Source organism: Geotrypetes seraphini, chromosome 5, assembly GCF_902459505.1.
Source record: "Geotrypetes seraphini chromosome 5, aGeoSer1.1, whole genome shotgun sequence".
NCBI lineage: Eukaryota > Metazoa > Chordata > Amphibia > Gymnophiona > Dermophiidae > Geotrypetes > Geotrypetes seraphini.
This window is the reverse complement of record NC_047088.1, coordinates 2,945,942-2,964,506: the sequence shown is the minus strand read 5'-3', so window position 1 is coordinate 2,964,506 and position 18,565 is coordinate 2,945,942. Positions and strand designations below refer to the sequence as shown.

General features: G+C 44.4%; 1 protein-coding gene across 1 annotated transcript in view; it reads right to left on the bottom strand.

Moving 5' to 3' along the window:
* Positions 1-18,565, bottom strand: part of MED12 (mediator complex subunit 12) — a 708,291-nt gene that overhangs the window by 610,312 nt on the left and 79,414 nt on the right. Inside the window, exon 5 of the mRNA XM_033943934.1 lies at positions 13,690-13,898. Coding sequence (XP_033799825.1) covers positions 13,690-13,898 — 209 coding nt within the window. The remainder of the gene's footprint in view (positions 1-13,689; positions 13,899-18,565) is intronic.

Below are 18,565 nucleotides of genomic sequence, written 5' to 3'. Positions count from 1 at the left end.
TTTGAGTCGGGAGTAGGGTCACAACATATTTATGGGTCACATTGTAATTCCGGGTCTAGGGGGAGTACACACTGTAGTTCTGGGTATATGGGGAGTACACATTGTGGTTCTGAGCCTCAGGAAAGCACAAATAACACAAACAATGCTAAAGGTGTTCAAATAGCTCAAACAGGAATATCCCCACTGAGACATAACAAAAATATAACATGGAGGGCTATGTACGTCAACGCACACAGTTTAGGAAACAAGATCCTGGAATTGGAAACAGAAATAAGGAATGCCGACCTGGATGTGGTGGCGATATCCAAAACCTGGCTCACAGACTTCCACGGGTGGGACATGGTCATACCGGGTTACAACTTGCTTCGCCGGGACAGAGAGGGTAGGATGGGAGGGGGTGTAGCACTATATACTAAAGATGACATTAAGGTTACGAGAATCTCAGATGTCCAGTATACTGGGGAATCCCTTTGGGTTAATTTGGCCAGAGGGAAGGACAAATGCTTGTATCTTGGCGTAATTTACAGACCCCCAAGACAACAGGATGACCTGGATATGGAAATAATCGAAGATATAGAAAATATCACCTTGCGTGGGGACACAGTATTGCTAGGTGACTTCAACATGCCTGATGTGGATTGGGTTACACTTACCTCTGCTTCCGGCAGCAGCAGGAGGCTATTAAACTCTATGAAAGGAGCAAGCCTCAGGCAACTGGTGTTGGAACCGACAAGGGATCAGGCAATACTGGACCTGATACTTACCAATGGAGAAAGTGTCACAGAGGTCTCGGTGGGCGACACATTGGCCTCCAGTGACCACAACATGGTATGGTTCAATATCAGGAAAGGTTTCACTAAATCTACTACACTAACCCAAAGTCCTCAAATTCAAGGACACAAATTTCAAAGAAATGGGAGACTTCGTTCACCAGGCGCTACAAAGCCAAGAAGAAACCGATACCGTGGAAGACATGTGGTCGACTTTGAAAGCAACCATACAAGAAGCAACAAACCGCTATGTAAAATCAGTAAGTAAACGGCGAAGGAACAATAAGCCACAGTGGTTTACTGCGGAGATCTCAGACCTGATCAAGGAGAAGAAAAAAGCATTCATCTCTTACAAACAATCAGGGAAGCAGGACTCTAGAGCAGACTACCTGACCAAATCAAAAGCCATCAAAACAGCAGTCAGGGAGGCTAAATTCCACATGGAAGAGTCTCTGGCAAAGAACATCCAGAAGGGAGATAAATCCTTCTTCAGGTATATCAGTGACAGAAGAAAAAACTCAGGCGGGATTGTACGTCTTAGGAATCCAGACGGAGACTATGTGGAAAAGGATTCGGAAAAAGCCCAACTATTAAATGAATACTTCTGCTCAGTCTTCACCCGAGAAGCGCCAGGGCTCGGCCCTCAGCTACAGACAAGGGTTGTCTCAGTTGACCCGTTTAGTGACTTTGAGTTTACGCCCAGCAGTGTCTACGGTGAGCTGTCAAAGCTCAAGGTTAACAAAGCAATGGGGCCGGACAACCTGCACCCCAGGGTGCTTAGGGAGCTGAGTGATGTCTTGGCGGAGCCACTGTCCGCGCTCTTCAACCTCTCCCTTAGTACAGGCAGCGTCCCGTTGGACTGGAGGACAGCTAACGTCATTCCACTCCACAAGAAAGGCTCAAAGATGGAGACAGCAAACTACAGACCAGTGAGTCTAACATCGATAGTGAGCAAACTAATGGAAACTCTAATCAAACACCAATTAGATAAGATCCTGGATGAGGAGAATCTACGGGATCCCCGACAACATGGATTTACTAAGGGGAGATCCTGCCAATCCAACCTGATCAGCTTCTTTGACTGGGTGACGGGGAAGCTGGATATTGGGGAGTTCCTGGACATCGTGTACCTGGACTTTAGCAAAGCATTCGATAGCGTACCACACCGCAGGTTACTGAGCAAGATGAGTTCTATAGGATTAGGTAACACATTGACGAAATGGGTTGGGAGCTGGCTTGGAGGTAGGCTCCAAAGGGTGGTGGTGAACGGCACCCCCTCCGAAATGACGGAGGTGATTAGTGGAGTACCACAGGGCTCAGTCTTGGGCCCAATCCTATTCAACATCTTTATAAGAGACTTGGCAGAAGGGCTTCGAGGTAAAATAACATTATTTGCTGATGACGCCAAACTGAGTAATGTAGTGGGCAAATGCACAACAGAAGAAGATTCAGTGCCCGACAACATGATGCACGACCTACTCCTACTGGAGCGATGGTCTAGGACATGGCAACTCAACTTCAATGCCAATAAATGCAAAGTTATGCACCTGGGCAGCCAGAATCCATGCAAGTCTTATACCCTTAATGGCGAGATCCTAGCAAAAACGGTAGCAGAACGAGACTTGGGGGTAATCGTCAGTGAGGACATGAAGTCTGCCAATCAAGTGGAGCAGGCTTCGTCCAAGGCAAGACAAATCATGGGCTGCATACGAAGGGGTTTCGTCAGTCGTAAGGCGGAAGTCATTATGCCATTGTATAGATCCATGGTGAGGCCCCACCTGGAATACTGTGTGCAATTCTGGAGGCCGCATTATCGCAAGGATGTGCTGAGACTGGAGTCGGTGCAAAGAATGGCCACCCGGATGGTCTCGGGACTCAAGGATCTACCATACGAAAAACGGCTTGACAAATTACAGCTATACTCGCTCGAGGAGCGCAGAGAGAGGGGAGACACGATCGAGACGTTCAAGTATCTTACGGGCCGTATCGAGGCGGAGGAAGATATCTTCTTTTTCAAGGGTCCCACGACAACAAGAGGACATCCGTTGAAAATCAGGGGCGGGAAACTACGAGGTGACACCAGGAAATTCTTTTTCACTGAAAGAGTGGTTGATCGCTGGAATAGTCTTCCACTACAGGTGATTGAGGCCAGCAGCGTGCCTGATTTTAAGGCCAAATGGGATCGTCACATGGGATCTATTCACAGGGCAAAGGTAGGGGAGGGACATTAAGGTGGGCAGACTGGATGGGCCGTGGGCCCTTATCTGCCGTCTATTTCTATGTTTACCATTTTATTATTATAGATAGTCAATAATAGAAAATTCCATAAATGAGATACCTGAGCAAGAGGCTGCTTGCAAGATTGATTTGAAGAGCCTTTAGGGCGGGTGCTCTAGATCAGTGTTCTTCAACCTTTTACACTTCTGGACCGGCAGAAATAAAAGAATTATTTTGAGGACCGGCATCGGTCCGCAGACTGGCGGTTGAAGAACACTGGGCTAAGTCGTGGGCCAGACCCTGCCCCCATAGTCCTAATTGTAACACTATTTTTTCCATTTATTTTTCATATATACACACAATATAATCTTATTAACAACGCATTGATCGCACCGCAGACTGGCAGTTGAAGAACACAGTTTTGGGCCTGATGCACATGCCAGCCCTGTGGACCGGCAGGAAATTTTGGTGGACCAGTGGTTGAAGAACACTGCTCTAGATGACAGAATGCGTGTGCAGCAATCTCTATATTGAAAAGTCTGGAAATAGTGTGGTATCTGTTACCTAAAAGTCTCCAAGAGGCAACTACAGTAGGTAAATTTGTACCAAGCAATAAATCTCGGGGAAGCAAACAATGACGTCATGCTAGCTGCTGCTTTCAACAACCCTTTCGCCTCATTACTTGCTATCTTCTTTATTTTCTCCCCACTCTTAGATGATATTCATGGACTTGGCAACACAAGACAGAAGCTCGGTGCAGCTGCTATAACGCCTCAGACAGTGGCCAAATCCCCCAAAGTAACAAGATTCCTTGCACAGACCCAGAAATGCACCCAGTTGTCCACAGTGAAATAAAGTGACTTTACTAACCCCAAAGATTAAATCACAGCACACAGTTTGCATTTCTGAGGTTGCCCAGAAGTCGAGCTTTGCACATTAAACAGCCTGTCGCACTTCTCATTCCAGTATCAGCTTCCTGCCCAATGTAGCTGGAAAGAATTTCTTACTTTTTAAATCTCATTCTAGGACTTTTTATCAATTATTTTAGCCTTTTTCACTTCCTATTTCAATAATGCCAGTTTTGCATAATAGTGACAAGGCACAGCGAGACCCAGAAAGCTGCAACAAGCACAATGCCAGCTGCAGAAACCCTGAGAGAACAACAGAAACTATTCTACAGAATCAAAGCAAGGAGTAAAAAAGTACTTCTAGGACATTTTTCGTGTTCTGCTGTTGAGCAAATATTTCACTGAAGACCACTTAAACTATTGCAAAAGTTAACCCAGCAGTGGTTCAATGACAAGCAACAGCATCGGATTCGATAGAGAAAGGGAAATACAGACACGTGCCCCAGAAATTGTGCTTTTTCACCATATTTAGAAACATAGTAACTTAGACCTAAACAGTCCATCCATGTATTAAATTGTCTTTTTCTCTTTGATATTTTTGGCCCATAGACCTTAGAAGTCCACCTGGTACTGTGCTTATGTTCCAACTACTGGACTTACACCAAAAAGCATTACAAAGTCAAAGCAGCCAATACCATGCAAATAATACAAAGAGAAACTAATGCATCACTAGCCCCAAACCAAACCTGTACATATGAAAACTAAACAGCCCCAAACCCTGTACACAAAGTGACTAGAAACTCCCTGCAATAAATAAACAGAAATACAAAAACTCAGTTAAAACAAAAACTCAAACACTCATACACAGGCGTCAGGGAGGTTAAGTCGCACCCCCTTGCACAGTAGACACCACTGCTGTTCACTCCTTCTCTTTCTCTCTGCTTCTGCAATTTGGCACACTGCCCGTACCACATCCATCACCACTGTATCCAGTGCCAGCTGTTGCTGCCATCCAACAGCGACAGGAAGAAGAACACAAGCGATATTGGGCACCTTAAGAAACCTGACGGCAACTACTTCTGCTCAGTCTTCACTTGTGAAGCGCCAGGATCCGGTCCTCAGCTATAGATAAGGGGGGGTTCGGAAGACCCATTCCGGGACATGGAATTTACTGCAATCGAAGACTATCAAAAATAAAAGTGAACAAATCTATGGGCCTGGACAATCTACACCCTAGAGTACTTCGAGAATTGAGCGATGTCCTGGCAGAGCCGTTGGCCGTGCTCTTCAATCTTTCCCTGAGCAAGGGAAAAGTACCCCTAGACTGGAAAACTGCCAACGTTATCCCACTCCACAAAAAGGGAGGTAGGTCAGAGGCTGAAAATTATAGACTGGTGAGTCTCACATCAATAGTGAGTAAACTCATGGAAAAATTGATTAAGAACAGACTAGACATGTTCCTGGATGATGAAAGATTAAGAGATCCCCACCAGCATGGCTTTACAAAGGGAAGGTCTTGTCAATCCAATCTGATAAGCTTCTTCGATTGGGTAACAAAAAAACTGGATGAGGGCGAGTCCCTGGACATAGTGTATTTGGACTTTAGTAAGGCTTTTGATAGTGTTCCACACCGAAGGTTATTAAATAAGATGAACTCGCTAGGACTAGGAGAAACACTAACAGCATGGGTACAAGACTGGCTTAGCGGCAGGCTTCAAAGAGTGGTGGTAAATGGTATCCTCTCAAAAACTTTGAGAGTGACCAGTGGAGTGCCGCAGGGCTCGGTCTTGGGTCCGATGCTATTTAATATCTTTGTAGGGGATCTGACTCAGGGACTTCGAGGCAAAATTACACTATTTGCCGACGACGCTAAACTATGCAGCGTTGTGGGCAGGGCCTCAGAACCTGACAGCACAACCAGACCCAACACTATGAAGCAAGACCTGCTTGTATTGGAAAAATGGTCCAATACTTGGCAACTAAACTTTAATGCCAAGAAATGTAAAGTAATGCACCCTGGGAGCAGAAATCCATGCAAAACATACACCTTGAACGGTGAAAACTTAACAAGAACTACTGCAGAAAGGGACTTGGAAGTTCTCATCCGGAAAGATATGAAAGCTGCCAATCAGGTGAAGAAAGCTTCAGCAAAGGCAAGACAAATGCTGGGTTGCATCAGAAGGAGCTTTATCAGCCAAAAGCCGGAAGTCATACTACCATTCTACAGATCTATGGTGAGACCTCACCTGGAGTTCTGTGTCCAATTTTGGAGGCCACATTATCAAAAGGATGTGAAGAGAATGAAGTCGATACAGAGAATGGCCACAAGGATGGTCTCAGGACTTAAAGACATCCCATAAGAAGAACACCTGATCAGACTGCACTTATATATATATATAATGTATAATGTATTCGAAATTAATTTTCCTATGAACTGTTTTCCTACCTTCTGCTACTCTATGTTTATAACCTAACTAATTTATTCTTCTCAAGTACTTTAGCAAGAATGTGAGCCTTTGGGACAGTCAGGGAACTCTAAGTACTTTCTCTTCATCTTAATTAATCTTACTTATTGCATTTCTTCTGTTTCTACTGTAAACAGCTTAGAACCTCACAGTACAGCGGTATATAAGAAATAAAATTATTATTATTATATTCTCTCGAGAAGCGCAGAGAAAGGGGAGACATGATAGAAACATTTAAATACATTATGGGTCACATCAAAGTGGAGGAGGAATCTTTTTTCTAAAGGGTCCCACGGCGACAAGAGGGCATCCACTAAAACTTAAGGGAGGAAGATTTCATGGTGACACCAGGAAATACTTCTTCACCGAATGGGTGATTGATCGATGGAATGATCTTCCCCGCCAGGTAGTAGACGCCAGTAGCGTGCTTGACTTCAAAAGTCAATGGGACAAACAGGTGGGAGTACTACAGAGCTTTATTCTATGCAATCACTGTGGTGCTTTAATTCCAAGACACATTATTTGGAGGCTTAAGGCTTGCCCCATCTGTCTTCAACTTGATAGTATTAAGGAGGAGCTCTGCAAACTTAAACAGGAATTGAATACAATTAAAGCAGCTTTCATCTCTCCACAAAATCATACCAACTTACCACCTCTACCTCAAAGAATAAAACAGCCCAGGAATAAATGGGTCACAGTAGGCTCAGGAAGACTGCGACATGTAACACAGAAACATCCACCTTCACAAATATTACCTCTACAGAATTCCTTCGCTCCACTAGTGATACTCAAGAAAACAGAAGGGAGGTGGGACTGGAACCAATGAAGGTAACTCAAGAGAGCAAGCACACCCTAAGCACAAATAAAAAGGCCAAAAACAGAAAACTATTACTGTTGGGGGATTCCATCATCAGAGGCATTAACCTTGGAACACAAGGCGAGGAGACCATAAGAACATAAGAACATAAGCAGTGCCTCCGCCGGGTCAGACCATAGGTCCATCCTGCCCAGCAGTCCGCTCCCGCGGCGGCCCAAACAGGTCACGACCTGTCTGAATCACCAGAAGGGGCTCCCTTGCCACCTTGGTTTCTTCATTGAAGTCCTATCTTCCCATCGAAGTCCTAACCCTCCGGTCTTGCACATGCACGACCTGATTGGGTTTCTATACTTATTACCTGGTTATCTTTCTATACTTGTGTTACATCCCAGCACCTCTCTCAGTATCCCACGATCCCTTTATCCCTCAGAAATCCGTCCAATCCCTGTTTGAATCCCTGTACCGTACTCTGCCTGATCACTTCCTCCGGTAGCGCATTCCAAGTGTCCACGACCCTTTGTGTGAAAAAAAACTTCCTTGCATTTTTTTTTTAACCTGTCTCCCTTCAGTTTCTCCGAATGCCCCCTCGTACCTGTTGTCCCCATCAGCCTGAAGAATCTGTCCCTATCCACCCTCTCTATGCCCCTCATGATCTTGAAGGTCTCTATCATATCTCCCCTGAGCCTCCTTTTTTCCAGAGAGAAGAGCCCCAGCCTATCCAACCTCTCGGCGTATGGGCAGTGTTCCAGCCCTCTTACCAGATTTGTTGCTCTCCTTTGAACTCTCTCAAGTACTGCCATGTCCTTCTTGAGGTACGGCGACCAATATTGAACGCAGTATTCCAGATGTGGACACACCATCGCTCGATACAATGGCATGATGACTTCCCGCGTCCTGGTTGTTATGCCCCTCTTTATGATGCCCAGCATCCTGTTGGCTTTTTTCGAGGCTGCTGCGCACTGTGCAGATGGCTTCAGTGATGCATCCACCAGCACACCCAAGTCTCTCTCAAGACTGCTGTCTCCCAACAATGCCCCCCCCCAATTTGTAGTTGAACAATGGGTTCTTTTTCCCTATATGCATGACCTTGCATTTTTCCACGTTAAAGCGCATTTGCCATTTGTTTGCCCAGTCTTCCAGTTTGTCCAGGTCCCTTTGTAGATCCTCACACTCCTCCCTGGACCTAACTCTGCCGCACAGTTTGGTATCATCTGCAAATTTTATAACCTCGCACTTTGCCTCCTTTTCCAGGTCATTGATAAATATGTTGAAGAGTAACGGCCCCAGCACCGATCCCTGTGGCACACCGCTCGTGACTCCCCGCCAGTCAGAATATTGGCCCTTCACTCCGACCCTCTGCAATCTACTCAACAACCAGTGCTCGATCCATCTGTGTATATCCCCTCCCACCCCGTGGTTCCACAGCTTCCAAAATAGTGAAATGTCTTCTAGGATCCTCAGCTACCAGGAGTTTCAGGCAAATACAGACTATAATTAAGGAAGAAACTAAGGATTTTAACACTGATGTTGTCATCCATCTGGGAACAAATGACCTGGCCAACAACTCAACACTTGCAGCACAGAAAGCTTTTCGGGAGCTTGGTGAGGGCGTGAAACCTTTTGTAAACACTTTAGCTTTTTCTGAAATACTGCCTGCATATGGAAAGGGAGAGCAAAGAGTGAAAAACACAGAGGACTTTAATAGATGGCTCAAAGCCTGGTGTCATCAAGAAGGCTTCAGGTTCATAGGAGGATGGGGAAATACATGGAAGGACAAGAAGCTATATTGCACTGATGGGCTACATATTACTACAGCAGGAAAAAGAAACCTTGCAGAGAAATTTAGACAATATTTTTCTAGGCATTTAAACTAGAAGGTGGGAGTGGTGTATGTACGAAGGACAATTATAGAGACCACCCCCGGCAAAAGAAAAGTCGTGATAGTAGTAAAGACTGCAACATAAGCAATATCAGCAACTCATTTCTTAGTATTGCAACAGAAAGTGAAACGAAACAAAAATCCATACGAAAAAGGAGATTATCGCTGAAAAATAGCTGGAAAGCGGTGACCACAAATGCTCGCAGTCTAAGCAACAAAGTTCATGATCTGCAAGCCCTAATGTTAGAGGCAGATCTAGATATTGTCGCTATCACAGAGACATGGTTCAGTGAATCACATGGATGGGATGCAAACATACCGGGATATAATCTTTTTAGGAAGGACAGAGATGGTCAAAAAGGTGGAGGAGTAGCTCTCTATGTAAAGATCAATATCCAAGCGATCGAAATGCAAGGGACCTGGGGAGAGGAAGAAGCGATATGGATTGCTCTGAAAAGAGAAGATGGAACTTCTTTCTACGTGGGTGTAGTCTACAGACCTCCGACTCAATCGCAGCAAATTGATAAGGATCTGATTGTGGATATCCAAAAGTTTGGAATGAAAGAGGAGGTTCTGCTGTTGGGAGATTTCAACCTGCCGGATGCAGACTGGAATGTTCCGTCTGCAGAATCGGAAAGAAGTAGGGAGATTGTGGATGCCTTTCAAGAGGCTCTGCTCAGACAAATGGTGACGGAACCCACAAGGGAAAAAGCGATATTGGATCTGGTCCTCACAAATAGAGAGAGTATCTCTAATGTTCGAGTGGGTGCTCACCTGGGAAGTAGCAATCATCAAACGGTTTGGTTTGATATATCGGCTAAAGTGGAGAGCGGCCGCACGATACTTAAAGTCCTAGATTTCAAACGTACGGACTTTAATGCTATGGGAGAGTACCTGAAGAAAGAGTTGTTAGGATGGGAGGACATAAGAGAAGTGGAAAGACAGTGGTCTAAGCTGAAAGGAGCGATAAAAATGGCTATGGACCTTTATGTGAAGAAAATCAATAAAAACAAGAGAAAAAGGAAGCCGATATGGTTCTCCAACCTAGTGGCTGAGAAAATAAAGGCGAAAGAGTTGGCGTTCGTGAAATATAAAAAAAACCAAGAAGAGGAGAGCAGAAAGGACTACAGGGTGAAACTGAAAGAAGCCAAGAGAGAGATACTTTTGGCGAAGGCACAGGCGGAAGAACAAATGGCTAAAAATGTAAAAAAGGGAGATAAAAATTTTTTCAGATATATTTGTGAAAGGAGGAAGATGAAAAATGGAATTGCTAGGCTAAAAGATGCTGGGAACCAATATGTGGAAAGTGATGAGGAGAAAGCGAATGTGCTAAACAAATACTTCTGTGTTCACAGAAGAAAATCCTGGAGAAGGACCGAAATTGTCTAGCAAAGTTACACGAGAAAATGGAGTAGATTCTGCGCCGTTCACGGAGGAGGGTGTTTATGAGCAATTTAAAAAACTGAAGGTGGACAAAGCGATGGGACCAGACGGGATCCATCACAGGATACTAAGGGAGCTCAGAGAGGTTCTGGCAAGTCCTATTAAAGACTTGTTCAACAAATCTCTGGAGACGGGAGTGATTCCTGGGGATTGGAGGAGAGCGGATGTGGTCCCTATTCATAAAAGTGGTCACAGGGATGAAGCAGGAAACTACAGGCCGGTGAGCCTCACTTCAGTTGTTGGAAAAATAATGGAAGTGTTGCTGAAAGAAAGGATAGTGTACTTCCTTGAATCTAATGGGTTACAGGATCTGAGGCAACATGGCTTTACAAAAGGTAAATCGTGCCAAACGAACCTGATTGAATTTTTTGATTGGGTGACCAGAGAGCTGGATCGAGGACATATGCTAGATGTAATTTACTTGGATTTAAGCAAAGCCTTTGATACAGTTCCTCATAGGAGGCTGTTGAACAAACTTGAAGGGCTGAAGTTAGGACCCAAAGTGGTGAACTGGGTCAGAAACTGGCTGTCGGACAGACGCCAGAGGGTGGTGGTTAATGGAAGTCGCTCGAAGGAAGGAAAGGTGAGTAGTGGAGTCCCTCAGGGATCAGTGCTGGGGCCAATCCTGTTCAATATGTTTGTGAGTGACATTGCTGTAGGGTTAGAAGGAAAAGTGTGCCTTTTTGCAGATGATACCAAGATTTGTAACAGAGTAGACACCGAAGAGGGAGTGGAAAATATGAAAAAGGATCTGCAAAAGTTAGAGGAATGGTCTAATGCCTGGCAACTAAAATTCAATGCAAAGAAATGCAGAGTAATGCATTTGGGGATTAATAATAGGAAGGAACCGTATATGCTGGGAGGAGAGAAGCTGATATGCACGGACGGGGAGAGGGACCTTGGGGTGATAGTGTCCGAAGATCTAAAGGCGAAAAAACAGTGTGACAAGGCAGTGGCTGCTACCAGAAGGATGCTGGGCTGTATAAAGAGAGACGTAGTCAGTAGAAGGAAGAAGGTGTTGATGCCCCTGTACAGGTCATTGGTAAGGCCCCACTTGGAGTATTGTGTTCAATTTTGGAGACCGTATCTGGTGAAGGACGTAAGAAGACTTGAGGAGGTCCAGAGGAGAGCGATGAAAATGATAGGAGGCTTACGCCAGAAGACGTATGAGGAGAGACTGGAAGCCCTGAATATGTATCCCTAGAGCAGGGGTGTCCAATGTCGGTCCTCGAGGTCCGCAATCCAGTCGGGTTTTCAGGATTTCCCCAATGAATATGCATGAGATCTATTAGCATACAATGAAAGCAGTGCATGCAAATAGACCTCATGTATATTCATTGAGGAAATCCTGAAAATCCGACTGGACTGCGGCCCTCGAGGACCGACATTGGACACCCCTGCCCTAGAGGAAAGGAGAGACAGGGGAGATATGATTCAGACGTTCAAATACTTGAAGGGTATTAATGTAGAACAAAATCTTTTTCAGAGAAAGGAAAATGGTAAAACCAGAGGACATAATTTGAGGTTGAGGGGTGGTAGATTCAAAGGCAATGTTAGGAAATTCTACTTTACGGAGAGGGTGGTGGATGCCTGGAATGCACTCCCGACAGAGGTAGTGGAGAGGAAAATGGTGACCGAGTTCAAAGAAGCGTGGGATGAACACAAAGGATCTAGAATCATAAAATAAGATTAAATATTGAACTAAGGCCAGTACTGGGCAGACTTGCACGGTCTGTGTCTGTATATGGCCGTTTGATGGAGGATGGGCTGGGGAGGGATTCAATGGCTGGGAGGGTGTAGATGGGCTGGAGTAAGTCTTAAGAGAGATTTCGGCAGTTGGAACCCAAGCACAGTACTGGGTAAAGCTAAGAAGAAAAAATTAAAAAATTTAAATTGAATCAGGTTGGGCAAGCTGGATGGACCATTCGGGTCTTTATCTGCCATCATCTACTATGTTACTATGTATGCTCAAACTCCAGGGAAGAAGGATTCTTGAGTATGCAGACTAGTTGGGAGGGAGGGTTCTTGAGTGGGCAGACTTGTTGGGCCGTCGGCCCTTTTCTGCCATTATATTCTATGTTTCTTTATTTCTAAATGAAATACTTCATTATGGACAAAATAATAAAAAAAAGTTTCACCGTACACCCTATTCCCCCCCCCCCCCATAAACCCAATCCGCATAACTCAGACTTCCAAACAAACCCACCTGAAACCCCAAACCCCTGGCCACCTGCCTCCCCACCTCAACTAAAAAGGGGCAAAAACACAAAAATGCTCCATTGTCTCTAACACTCCCTGGCATTCCCCCCTTGGACACTCCCTGACAGCCACAGGGCTACACATCAGATTCGACCTGACGTCAGAGAGAAGGTTTCCGGTTCAGGCGCAGCACGCGCGTAGGAGCCGCTGCCCATGGCTTTGTGCACTGTGGTAGTGAGGAAGAGGGAGCCGGCCAGAAGATAACACTGAGGCGGCAATGAAAACACTGCATTGATTGCACAGGAGGGAAGGAGACAACTGAGTACCCAGCTCCTCGGGCCCCCCTGATCTCCTCAGACCCGAGGCATATGCTTAGCCCTCCACAGACCGGCTGGAAATTTTTGCGGACCGGCAGTTCAAGAACACTGGTCTAGAATGTCTCACCAATTGCACTGGAACAATTAAGTGAAACCAACATGAATGCTCTCTAACTTTATAAAATGGAAAAAGAGGACAGAAAGAGAAAAGCGTAAATATGATCACGTAACTCCTTTGCTAAATGCACTCCACTGGCTACCAGTTTATTGGAGAACACATTTTAAATGTACTAGCATAATTTTTAAAATTATATATGGGATTTTCTCCCCTCTCATCTCTATTTCCTTTAATTCTTTTCTGCCATCGAATTCCAGAAGTGCCCAAAAATATAAACTCAGCTTTCCCTCCTTAAAGAATATCAAAACTAGTTAATTTCCATTGCTGCTTCACTTTTTTATTCGCAAAGACTTGGAATGAGCTTTCATCTGTGATTACATTTATCTCTCAATTAGCAATATTTCATAAAAAGTTAAAAACTCACCTGTTTCAGAATTCTTACAATCTTTTCTGCGATTAAAAAAAGACCTTTTATCTGTCAATGATGATTATCTTTGTTATGATTCTTAATATCTGTAAACCGAGTCGAGCCCTCTAAGAGGGATGGATTGGAAAAGGGAAGAACAGCAAAGAAAAGGAGTTTGCAAGCTCGCCTCTCCTTTCGTTTGCCACTTACTTGGAACATAAAGAGTGCCAGCTTTTCATTATACTCCCACTGCTTCAGGCCTTGCTCCACCTCTGGTGGCATGGCTCCCCAGGCATTCACACAGCCCACACCTGCAGGCCCCGATGGAGACATGCAGCCAGCACTACACATCTGGCGGTAGAATTCAGCAATCTTTTGCAGCTGCTCCCACAGGTACTTGGTGATTATCTGAGTCCATTCTACACAGAAGCAAGAAAAATAGGTAAAAACTGCTTTAATATTTATTTGCCTGAAGACCAGATTTAGGAAGAAATAACTTGCCAGCCCTGATCAAATTACAGAAAACTTCACTAAACAAAGATTAAGCTATACATTTTCTTCACAAGTTTCAAGTAGTTTGTTCCTAACGTAAAAGACAGAAATGGCTTAGAAGGGTTTACAAAAGATAATTTCCTAAAAGAAAAGTCCATAAACCATTATTAAAGTGGACTTGGGGAAATCCACTGCTTATTCCTAGGATAAGTAGCATAAAAGCTGTTTTACTCTTTGGGATTTTGCCAGGCACTTGGGTCCTGGGTTAGTCAATGTTGGAAATAGGATAAGGAATTCTACTTAACAATAGTTTTATTTGATATGCCTATAAATAATTATGCACCACAGCTACAATTTCAAATATCCAACAACTACTCAGGTCACAAGACATACAAAGTTATGCCATTTAATAGCACACAGCTGATTTTTCAGAATCAACAGCCTAAAACTACTGCTTTCAAACCCAAAGAAAATTTGTTCTGTGCAGTAGCCTAAATACATGTATAGAAAACCCCCATTTCACTTTCAATCAGGCAAACATTTCAGCCCTGATTCTGTATAGGACTTGCGGCTTTTGAGAATTGCACACGGGCATCCTATACAGAATTGCGCCTAAGCCCACCTAAGAACCCGATTCTCTAGCCCATGTCCATGTTACAGACACCAGTTAGAGAATCGGGTTGCGCTGAGCTTATCGCGGCAAGGGATCTCCCTGCCACAAAAAGTTTAGTAGCAACCCATCCCCACCCCTATGAAGACTACCAGCAGGCGGGATACCCCCCCCCCCCCCAAAGTCCTTTAGGAGAGGCCTTAAGCACCTGGGCCAACCGGAATCTTAGGCCCATCTCCCAGTGCATTCTGGGATGCACCGGGAGTAACCTAGGATTCTGATTGGCCAGATCCCCTAGGCCACTCCCATGGCCTTGGAAGATGCATACTTCCGCCTAGGTCTGCCTAAGGCTACTTCCGGGCCAAGCCATGCCCATGCCTAGCCTTAGGCGAGCTTAGGTGGGCTTGCGCACCTCCCTAGGCTCCCAGAGGCACCTCCAATGTAGGCGGCCTGCCTCGGGAGGTTTTTTTGGGTTTTTTTTAGAAAACGTGCATACCGATTGGCTGCTTAGGCAGCAGTTAGACACTTACAATTGGGATGCTGTTTATTGAATCCGGGCCTCATGTTTCTTTTCCTGCTGCCTAGAGGACAACGTGGCTCATGGACTTCTCTCCACAGATGGAAGTGTTTATGTTGTCTAGATAAATGCATGGGGGCGGGTAAGGGTATGTGCAGCTTTCTTCAAAATCCTTCCAGTCTTTTCTGGGCCCAGCCTCAAATCAACCAATGCATTAACAAAGAAAAGTTCTACTTGAATTCTTAAGCTATAATCATATCACTCATCCCCAAGAACAGAAGAGTATCTCACTTCTCTAAAATTCACACAGCAAGGGAGATGTTCCCAAAAGTGTTTACAGAGACAGTGGTTGTAAAAGCTGCTTCTCTCAATAAATAAGGCCTTTTTGATCTTCCCCTATTTTGATGAGTAGCTCATCTTGGCCCCATTGCTACAGAACATCTTATGAGCATTTCTTACAACCATAACCTTGTTGTAATAACTTTGTTTTATCTCATTCATTATCAAAACTCAATGACAAATCCAGTGCATTTCAATGAAGCGATATTGGTTTAATTCATTGAATACACTGCCTCTCTCACAGAATAGCAAGACAGTAAAATACAATTTTAAAAAAACCTGGGGAGAAAGGAATGCCATTATTTAATAGGAAAGATGATGGGAGGGGAGGGTGGTAATTTTATGTATTATAAGATAAAATAGTAAGATTGTCAAGTGATATGTTTAATTTTATTGTTTTGATGTTTGTACACTTGATGTAAGATTGAAAATGAATAAAGATTTACAAAAAAAAAATAGGAAAGAGGAAGGAGCAGGTGATATTCAGTAGGACTGTGTGAACTAGTGGATCCCCAGTCAATCATTATGGTCCATCTGTATACTGTATGCCTTCTCAAAAAGGTAGATCTTCAGAAGTGTCCTAAATTTGGGATACGAGGGTTCAAGTTAACTACGCTTGTTATACAATGTTTGTCCTACTATGTTTTTTGCCATGCATCATGCCTTGTCTCACCATACTATGTTATGTTATACCATGCTTTGTTAATTGGTTTGCCATCTCTATCAGACAATGTCCTGCCATACCATGTTTGCCAAACCCCTGTATAAAAACATATAAATGTGTACGTAAACTTGGAACCCGTTATGAGCTCCCCTGAGAGGATGGGATATAAAACCAAATAAATAAATAAGTGGGAATGCAGACAAACAAGGGTTAGAGGGATGGAAAAAGCACAAGAAAGCTCAGTGCTTTGTGGATTTGTAGTGCACCTGTTTAAATGGAGGACTCTGAAGAAGATTATCAGGGGTATAAGGAGTAAGTAAGGAGAAAAAATAGGTAGAGATCCCCAAGTCAAAGGTCTCACCAGAAACTTGTGACCTGGATTGGTCACTGCAGGAAACAGGATGTTGGGCTTGTCCCAGGATGGCAACTCTTATGTTCAGAGTAAGAATTTTATGGTGTGTCCTAAGCGATGAGGAACCAGTGGGGTTCAATCAGTAAAAGAGTGACTCAACTGAATCTAGTAGCTTGTGATAATATTCTGTGAAGAGGAAGTGTGGATATGTGTGTAAGCCTCTTTGAGGTCTAGAGAGCAGAGCCAATCGTTTCATTCTAGGAGAGGGTTTAAAGTCCCTAAAGATAGCATGCAAAACTTCTCTTTGATTACATATTTGTTTAAGACTCGGAGATTGAGAATTGGACAAAAACCTCCCGTCTTCTTTGGAATAAGAAAATACCTGGAGTAGAACCCCTGATTTTTCTGAGAAGGGAGAACCACTTCTATGACACTTAGCTGAAGAAGTGCTTCGATTTACATTACATACTGAAATTGAACAATGGACTATCAATTTTAAACTGAAACTTAACTCAGAAAAGACAAAAATCTTCTTGGCCAGCCCAAAGGAAAAAATCACTGCAACAACAATACACCTAAATGGTCATAAGAACATAAGCAGTGCCTCCGCCGGGTCAGACCATAGGTCCATCCTGCCCAGCGGTCCGCTCTCGCGGCGGCCCAAACAGGTCACGACCTGTCTGAATCACCAGAAGGGGCCCCCTTGCCACCTTGGTTTCCCATTGAAGTCCTATCTTCCCATCGAAGTCCTAACCCTCCAGTCTTGCACATTCACGACCTGGTTGGGTTTCTATACTTATTACCTGGTTAGCTTTCTATACTTGTATTACATCCCAGCACCTCTCTCAGTATCCCACGATCCCTTTATCCCTCAGGAATCCGTCCAATCCCTGTTTGAATCCCTGTACCGTACTCTGCCTGATCACTTCCTCCGGTAGCGCATTCCAAGTGTCCACGACCCTTTGGGTGAAAAAAAACTTCCTTGCATTTGTTTTGAACCTATCTCCCTTCAGTTTCTCCGAATGCCCCCTCGTACCTGTTGTCCCCTTCAGTCTGAAGAATCTGTCCCTATCCACCCTCTCTATGCCCCTCATGATCTTGAAGGTCTCTATCATATCTCCCCTGAGCCTCCTTTTTTCTAGAGAGAAGAGCCCCAGCCTATCCAACCTCTCAGCATATGGGCAGTGTTCCAGCCCTCTTACCAGTTTCGTTGCTCTCCTTTGGACTCTCTCAAGTACCGCCATGTCCTTCCTGAGGTACGGCGACCAATATTGAACGCAGTATTCCAGATGCGGACGCACCATCGCTCGATACAATGGCATGATGAGCGATGGTGCGTCCGCATCTGGAATACTGCGTTCAATATTGGTCACCGTACCTCAGGAAGGACATGGCGGTACTTGAGAGAATCCAAAGGAGAGCAACGAAACTGGTAAGAGGGCTGGAACACTGCCCATACGCCGAGAGGTTGGATAGGCTGGGGCTCTTCTCTCTAGAAAAAAGGATCTCCCAATATCTAAAACCATAAAAATTCTAGGAGTCACCTTAGACACCCACCTAACCTTGATCGAACACACAAACTCAGTGACAAAAAAGTGCTTCCCCACACTTTGGAAATTAAAAACTATCAAAAAATACTTCGACCCTCTATCTTTCAGACTACTGGTACAATCATTGATTCTATCCACCCTAGACTACTGCAATATCATTTATGTGGGTATTCCTTGAAATAGAACCCATTGAAATAGAACCACAATTTTACCCGCCAACTGAGTACATCACTTACTGCCCAGGCTGTAGAGAAATACCTCCATCATAATACTGACTGAAAAGACCTTCAGCGTCATACTGGAAGAATGGTCTGAAACTCCAGAAATGGTAGCCTGACCATGCTCCAGAGTAGAAGAATGAACAAGTACTGAGTCGCCTCTTAAGACCAGACTCCTAGAGCTGAGGATGGAAGGCACCGAGCCCCCCAACCCGACATCCCGGGATTATTGGTGGCCATGAGCTAGTCCAGCAAAGGCATGTCTTTGAAAAGAGAAATCTCGCCGAGCCACCAAATCATACAGAGCAATGCTTGAAGAGCCTACCAAATAATTGGAGCCCTGA